This window comes from Pseudonaja textilis, chromosome 1, assembly GCF_049901715.1.
Source record: "Pseudonaja textilis isolate UNSWEBS1 chromosome 1, rPseTex1.2, whole genome shotgun sequence".
NCBI lineage: Eukaryota > Metazoa > Chordata > Lepidosauria > Squamata > Elapidae > Pseudonaja > Pseudonaja textilis.
Genome location: NC_141990.1, coordinates 192203828 through 192212389, shown reverse-complemented (window position 1 = coordinate 192212389; position 8562 = coordinate 192203828). Strand labels below are relative to the sequence as shown.

At 43.1% G+C, this 8562-nt stretch overlaps 1 protein-coding gene across 3 annotated transcripts in view; it reads right to left on the bottom strand.

The window, feature by feature from the left end:
- Positions 1 to 401: 401 nt before the first annotated feature.
- FIGN (fidgetin, microtubule severing factor) overlaps positions 402 to 8562 on the bottom strand; it is a 128407-nt gene continuing 120246 nt past the window's right edge. For all 3 annotated transcript variants that reach the window (XM_087920058.1, XM_087920059.1, XM_087920060.1), the window contains one exon: positions 402 to 3569. In XM_087920058.1, the coding sequence (XP_087776184.1) occupies positions 1321 to 3569 (2249 nt within the window). In that variant the 3' untranslated portion in view covers positions 402 to 1320. The remainder of the gene's footprint in view (positions 3570 to 8562) is intronic.

Genomic DNA, 8562 nt, shown 5'->3' with positions numbered 1-8562 from the left:
TTGGACAATCAAGATGCCTATAACCCTAACTAAGATATAAAAGTTGTATCTTGTGGTGTAAGGTAATTTGCCTCTCAGAATCCTAACCAGTTTTCGTCTCTGACTGTCCTAGATGATTCAAAAGGTGTGTGTGTGGGGGGGGGGGTCTTTTATTGTCTGTGCGCTCTCTACTGACTTGTCACAAAATTGTCAAGGACTAAGGACTTCCACACATGACTGCCATGAAAATCACCTTGCTCCAATTTGATCCCCAATATTGGTTAAAAAGAAAGAAAGAAATGTTTCTTAAACACTGGGATACTCCTGTTGTATTTTCAAAATTTTAAAGATTATCGTTTTAGCATGCTTCAGCTTGCTCCTTAATACATTCAAAATATTTCTCCTTGTTTTTTTTTTCCCGACCGTTGAGGTAAACATACATATTTAAGATAAAGTAACATTGAAGCCTAGCCTATTAAATCTCAGCAGTACATAGTGCTTTCAACACATTCCTTTGAGGTACTGTACAAATCACAATCACTTTCCTGAGTTTTTTTTCGTTTTTTTTTCTTTTTTTGCAGACAGAACAATAAACAAAACAAACCGTGGAAATTAAAGTCCAGATTACCATTACCCTGTTTTACCTGTTCTTAGTTTAATACCGCAGAACAGACAGGATTGAGGAATACTGTTGCTTTTAGACTAGCTAGAATAGCGGGGAAGCAAAACTAAACCAATGTCACACCTGGTTCTCTGTCACAACACAACTGTTCATGTCTTTAGTCCCATAACATTTTGAAGTTAAAGCTCTTTATATTAGCACATGCCACCAATGTAATTGTGAGGCAAACAAAAAGAAAGGAAAAAAAAGGAAAAAACATAAAGCACCACTTTAGGCACTTGAAAGCAACTAAATCTCAAAAACAGCAGAATGATTCAACACACAGGGTTCATGTCCTTCTAAAAAAAAAAAAAAAAAAAAATCAACCCCTCCATGATGAGAGCGTGTTGTCTAGTCTGAACGGAATGGAAGGGAACATCAACATCGTATCATCATCATCTGTGGCTTTGCAGATCGACAGCTCTCCTCGGATGCACTATTTCTTCAAGCCTAAACCTGGCTATTTTAGATGCAACGGGATCCTTTCCCCACCCCCCAACCCCTGTACCCTTCCACAATTTCAACACGACTGAAAAAGGGGTTGCGTGCCCTAGGTAACAGGTTTGTGTGTACATATGTGTGTGCGCGCACCAACATTCATTACATTTTTTTTGTTTTTTTTTGTTTTGTTTCACTATTATTATTATTATTATTATTTTAAAAAAGAGAGAGACGGCTTGTCACTGACTGCAACCAAACATTTTGTTCCATTCGACGTATGTATCGAGCTCCTTTGGAGAGATGCTAGGCTGTATTTTGCAAAAAGCCTTGTCGAAGTCTTGGTACGTAACAGGCCTCAGCTGACTGGGCATAAGGGCCGAAAGGTCTGTGGCTGGCATGGCATGGAGAGGGCCCACAACAGCTTCCTGACACAAATGACCCACGTCGAGTCCAGAATAGCCTTCTGTACGCTGGACTAGCAGTGCAACCTCCTTATCGCTGAGGCAGTAATTGTGCTGTGAAAGCAGCTGTACTATTATCTGGTGCCTGGCTGTGCTGTCAGGAAGTGGGATTAAAAGTCGTTTCATGAAGTACCTTCGAAGAGATTCGTCTATTTCTTCCGGTTTACTGGTGGCGCAGATGACTACTATTTGGTCCTCAGCGGAAGTGAGCACGGTGTCCAGCTGCATAAGGAACTCGGTTCTCATCCGACAAACTGGACTGTGCTCTTCACTCACTTGGGATGAAAGGAGCATATCAATGTCACTAACAAAAATCACCGAGGGCTGTCGGCACCTTGCCACCAGGAAGGAAGCGTGCACAATTTTTTCTCCTTCTCCCAACCACTTCGTGGCAAGAACAGAACCTGTGAGTTTGAAAAATGTGGCACCTAGTTGGGTAGCTATACATCTCCCCAGTAATGTTTTGCCTGTGCCCCGAGGTCCAAATAAGAGGATGCTCCGAGGTAGAGCAGTCAGCCCGTTAAATGCATCTGACCTCAATACTGGCCATAAAACCTCCTCTTTAATGACAGCCTTCACCAAATCTAGTCCAGCAATGTCATTCCAGTCCACTGGTGGTCCTTGGCTGATAATCTCATTGGTCACAAGGTCCATGAGGTGTGCATCAGTGTTCTTAAGTTGCTCGTCCACAGAGTGATTGGATGAGGTAGCTGCACGAAGTCCCGGGCCTTGCATTGGATGGGGAAGAAGCTGCCTATGTTCTTCGCCGTGTTCGTTCATGACAGGAGAGCTATACTTCCCAAAGGGCTCGCTTGCTCTGGAGCCAAGGGAATTTTTAGCAGAACTATAGGAAGGGGGCGTCAAAGCCCGACCGGACTGGTTAAATTTCCTTTGCTGCTCGGAAGCCATGATTTGTTTGGTTGACTTAAAGGCCAAGGAGGAGGATTCAACGCTTCGGTCAAAGCCATTCCCTCTGCTGGCATTGGAAATGCTGTTGTCGGGCATCCTGTACATGGGGCTTTGTGTAGATCTCTGTTGGCCATAGTTGTAATTTCCATAGCTGGAGTCCATTTCTCCTTGCCCTGCCATATAGAAAGCTTTCCTCTTGAGAGAAGTTGCTGAGCTATTGGTCAGGGCTGACGGCGCGATGGGCGTTAAGCCATGACTCTGGTAGGTGTAACCAGGTACTGTGGTAGGGGGCAGAGGAGTTGGGGCAGGGATACCTGAAGGCAGATAGGCTGAAGGAGGCGGTGCTCCACCAGGGCTGTAGCCAGCCCCAACAGCACTTTGAGGGGGATAACTTGCTGGCGGGTAGCTATAACTGGAAAGGTTAGATGTCCCATTGTAGCCTGGCACTAGGGCTGGTGGCGGCGGTGGTGGAGGGGGTGGCTGTAAAAGCCCAGAGCTATGCAAAGGAGAGGGATGAGGTGAAGGAAGTGCAGGTGCTGGCTGGCCACTGTAACTTGTATGCAGGTACGATCCGTTATATCCTGTGGCATATTCCTGAGATGGGAGCCCTGAATGCAGACTAGGGACTGTATGACTTCCGCATGTACTACTTGAATAACTAGGTTCTGTCAGGTTGCTAGCCACCCCAGGGGAGCTCCCTATACTGGCAGAGACATCTGCCGGAGGGAGAGCAGTACTTACTCCAGCTTTGCTGGCGGTAATAACATCTGGGACACAGTTCATAGAATAAACACTCTCAGAGTTCAAAGAAGGCTGCCATGGCTCACTTTCACTTTTGCGACCATTCACCAGCCCTGATGGAGGCTCCACATAGTTACCCAGGATGGGACGTTCGGCTGGCCCTTCCAAAATGCCGGAATACTTTTCTGCATATTTCTTTAGCAGATTTGAGGCTGTGAGAGCAGAGATGTCATCGTTTGCCCAGGCATATTGATAGGTGCGCTGAAGATGGCCACGGTAAGCTTCTACCTTGTGGGCAGGAGAGCGGGTGGTCGAAGTGATGTCAAAGTGCTGCTCTGGCCACTGGGCATGTTCTGGCGTCCACTGCATCTTCAAGCCTGAGGGTTTAGGAGGGAGGAAAAGGCAAAATTAGCAATTAGATGGGGAAAAAAAAGACAAGTGCAACTATATCTGTGTATCAACTCTCGATTTCTTCATTTATATCCAGAATTGCCAGGTTGAAATCAACAGATTACATGCAAATCATCTGTAAAAGAAGAAAAAAAAGCGTTTCCAGTGATTCATTTTCTAGAAGAAGAAGAAAGAAGAAAGAAGGAGAAGATGAAGGAGGAGGAGGAGGAAGGATACACCCACCCTTCTAATGTGTTGTGCTAACTTGGAAGGGGGAGAGAGAGAGAGAGTCAAAGAAATGATTTCATCCAGCTGGATTTGTTTTAAAGGATTACTCATGGACCTTATTCCAATCTCAAGCACCTGCTATTAGATAATCTGTTCTTCAATATCTAAAGCGTACCATCTTCCCTTATTGCACTTTTAAATTTTAATGGAGGAGGGGGAAAAAAAAAAACCAACCTTCCATAAGCTACAGCTGACAAATCACATCTAGGATACCTTTCTTATTTGGTACTGAATACCTAGTTAGCACAGTATAATGCTCTCTGTGCAGAACAATATGACACAGACATAGCAGGTCACTCCATAATCCAACTCTCATCTAAAGTGGTCCACGACAGTTTCAAATCTGCTTCGTGGAGTGCAGCAAAGCAATCTCCCAGGCAGCGCTCCATTGCTTTCATCACACAAAGCCTACAACTCGGTATGAATTACAACGGGCTGCTCTCTGCGTCAGAATCCTGTTGTTGAGGCTCTGAAAGGAAGCAGGCTGGGTGGGGTGGGGTGGGGGTGGAAAGAGCAAAGCACACAACACTTGTCTATCTTCTTTCTCCTCCCATTCTTTTCCAATTCCCCCCCCCCCCCAGCAATAGGGAATGCGGGGGGTGGGGGGGCAGGAGGAAAGAGATGTAAGTGTAAGCCAGTTACTAAAAGTTTGGAGGGGGCGGCGGCAATGGGACAAAGTTTGGTCCTGTTCCAGACAAGGGAGGCAGGGAAAAAAATCCTTTCAAATCCTTTATATCCCGTATGGGCGTATATATTCTTTTAAAAGCAGGCTTCAGAATTTCATTTTTTAATGTGTGTCATTTCACTGAAAAAAGTGGCAATAAAGTTTATCTTATCATCTTATCTTACCATCTATAAACTTGTTCAGCCTAATAGGCAGCACTAAAACAGCCTTCCTTCTTTCTTTCTTTCTTTCTTTCTTTCTTTCTTTCTTTCTTTCTTTCTTTCTTTCTTTCTTTCTTTCTTTCTTTCCTTTCTTTCTTTCTCTCACTCCTTCCTTCCTTCCCCTATCTCATATTATTTAGAGCAGATGCTCAGATTAAAAAAAGGTTTGCTATACATCGAACATGGATGGTAGAGTTTCTCTGATAACTTACTACTATCTTGCATTTAACAGCCTGTACTCTTCTTTCTATTTTGGGCCTCTTCTTCTTTTTCTTCCTTTAGCTCTTCTTTGCTTGACTCCAGCATCTTGGCATGACTATCTTAGCCCTGCTGAGTTAGACCGAACACAACATACAGTTTGGCAACAGAGTGGCATGTTTATTCCCTGCTGAATCCCTATTCCTTGTTTGCACATCCGCTGTACCAGACACAGGAAGTTAATTAGCAGCATGATGCTGTGCTAATTGTGTTAATTTACAAGGTTTTAGTCAAAAAGAATCATGCCAGGGCTGGCACTGCTGTCAGGCTTCCGGCTTAATGATTAAGAAATACTGAAAACAAGGTGGGAAGAATTGCAGTAATTACACTAATAATTAATAGAGCAACGGGATTAATTTGTAAATATATTTTATTGCAATAGCGCTGATATGAATTTGGATTATTTAAACTGGAGGCTGTTGACAAGCTTCAGGTATGCTTTCTCACTTAGTCCCAAGGATTTAATAACATAACTTAAGCCCAATACTAAAAGTTTCATATGAGATTATGAAGTTTGAATCCTCAGCTTAGTTAAAAAAAGATGGGACTCAAGCAATCTGTTCATCGGGTTCGTGAAAGCTATATTTTCACAATTTCAATTAAATGTAATTTATAGAAGCACCTAATTTCATTAAGAAATTATCAGCAGTTTCTTCACAATATTTCACATTATGTTGGAAACAGCAAGAAAAAAAATCACAAGCAGGGTATTTATTAAATAGTGGGAAAAATTAAAGAGACTCTAATGCATTAACCTCATAGTTCTTTTTAACAAAAAATCTTTCCTTTATGCTTACATCTTTGGAGTTTTAAGTTTTCAGAAATTATAAAACACAAAAAGCAGGAAATTCAAGCTTCTAGAATAGATTAAAGCTTCTCTTCTTTGATAAAAATAAGCATCATATACAAAATTTGGAAAGGGATTTATTTAACTGCAACCTTGCTGGCAAACCACTGGCATATATATTTTCCCTGAGAAAGTATTTTTAATTTTCATACGGGTGCTACTATTTTATAAAAGGAATCTGTTCTGACCTAGGCTTCACAAAATCCCAAAACAGACTCCTTGTCTGACAAAACCCCTTTTTATTTGGCTAATAATTTCTATCATTCGTATCCAAAGTCCCGGTAAACAGACTTTCAAGGGTGATTTGCAGAGACAGACTTTAGCAGCTTGGAGAGTTGCCAGGCACAACACTTGTACAAGGAAATACTTGGCAAGGTGTTTTGGGGAGTCACTAACTTAGATAAGCAGATATTCACACTAATTAAACGAACTAATTGTCTCCTGCAAACACCACTCCACTTTTGCTCCTATTTATTCCCAATGGGAGGAGCCATTCACCTGTGCCTTTACTCCCAGAGTCAACCCTTGTTCCTTAATTCAACTCTTGTTCCACCCTTCTCCTGATAGCTCTGTACATGCATACATCGGAAACAGTCTCTAGCTGTTCTTCTGCCCCACTGATCTCCAACTCCAAAGGCAGCTGATAACTGATGGATGGCCCTGGCCCCATCTCTGCCTCCAACGCCGAGCACTCATCAGAGCCTTCCCCAGACTGACTGGCCCATATTCCTCCCCAACCTCCTCACTGTTTGAGTCTGCTGCCAGCTCTGCTGGCCACAGGCAGGCCACAACATAATCTAAGTGATCAAAGTTTGGTACTTTTTCCATTTATTTCAGAAACAAAGTGATGTGCCAGTTTGAAAAGGTAGTTATTCCCGACTTGCCCCCAACAATCTGGGTTCTCATTTTACAGACCTCGTAAGGATGGAAGGCTGAGTCAACCTTGAACTGGTTAGACTCAAACTGCCAAACTGCTGGCAGCCAGCAGAATTAGCCTGGAATACTGCCTTCAAACCACCATGACACCACAGTAGTTGTGGTGACACATGGTTTGATACCTTCCTATAGAACTTCCTGACAGAAAATAGATTTCATGGTTGTATCAGCAGAGTGTGCCCAAACCATGGAACTGCTTGAAAGCTGGCATGAAATTTTGACTGTCTGCTTTCTATGAAACACAATGATACCTATCCACCCCACAAAGTTCCACTCTCGTTTCATCAGTTTATATATGTTGCTCTGAAAGACATCCAGGAGCTTTGGGGCAAACCTGAGATGAACAATATTTTAATGAACAATGGTTTCTGTGGGAGCTAACTGGGCTGAGCCTGAGGGAAGGGTCATAAGCATCTTAAATCAGGAATCCCTTCACACCTGCAAGAGTTCTAAGTCCAGCCCACCTGGAATTCCTTTCTATTCTTAACTCCCATGCATTTCCCTTAATGGTCACTTGGCCAGATTCTTGTACACAACTTAAGCTTGCAATAAATCTTTATACTCATTTGAACTGCCTGAATCTCCTGATTTCCTGAGCGCTTGACCTTAATTTAAAGAATTCAAGGTGGACTGGACTTGGATTTCTTGTGGGCACGAAGGGACTCCTGACTTATGATACGTTTAACCCCTCTCCCTCGGGTTCAATCTGGTCATCTCCTACCATATTGTGCCTTTTAAACTTTCCTTGAATCCCATTTTTACCCAACATTTTTTGGTGGTTGAGTCTTGAACACAGACTTAAGCTAAAGCAAAAGTGATGCAGAATACTATTATGCTGGGGCCTCTTATATTTTCTAGATTATTTTAATCCCATGCAATTGTAATGATTTTGACAGAACAACAACTTTTGGGAAAGTTCTTTGCTATCTTCTCCATCTTTCTCCCCCCCCCCCTCCTGACAATCAGCTGTAGATACGATCAGCTGTGCCGGGATTCCCCTTGCTAAGGCCCAGGAAGGCAAAAAATGGAGGGAGGAGCTCAGCCTCCCCCTCCATTTTTTGCCTTCCAGAGCCCCAGAGGAGCCTTAGGGGAGCAAAAATGCCCCCCCCGAGAGGCTCCTCTGAGGCTAGGAAGCTTCCAAAATGGAGCTTGGAGGGTGCTGCGCGCCCCTCCCATGCTCTGTTCCTTTTCTTCCTGAGCCTTAGAGGAGCCTTAGGGGAGCAAAAATGCCCCCCGAGAGGCTCCTTTGAGGCTAGAAAGGTCCCCAAAAATGGGTGGGAGCTGCAAAAAAAGCCACGTCCACCCAGTCACATGGCCACACCCACCAAGCCACGCCCACAGAACCGGTAGTAAAAGTTTTTGAATCCCACCACTGATTTGAACGCAGAGGAAAATTATGGATAAAGGCTTAAAAATATAAATGTATATTATCAATTATTTAGCACTTTGCCATTTTTAAACTGTTCCACATTCAACACCTTGAAGTAATGTATAACACAGTTACTCCTATATACTGTATTTTAAGTAAAATCTGAATTCACAGCTCAGTCCCTAGATAACAAGTGTGGGTTAATGTAGTGTCTGTAAGGAGTGCCCCTGTGTTTGTGGACATTCATTCTGGTGCTTATCTGCCACCTGTTCCCCACTTGATCTTTTCTTTTTTACATTAAAGCCTTATTTAAAAATAGTTTATTTCGAAGAATGCCTCTTAGGATGCACCTTATAAATCTGATGGGTTGCTGAAGTTGTGCTAGGTGACTGCCTAC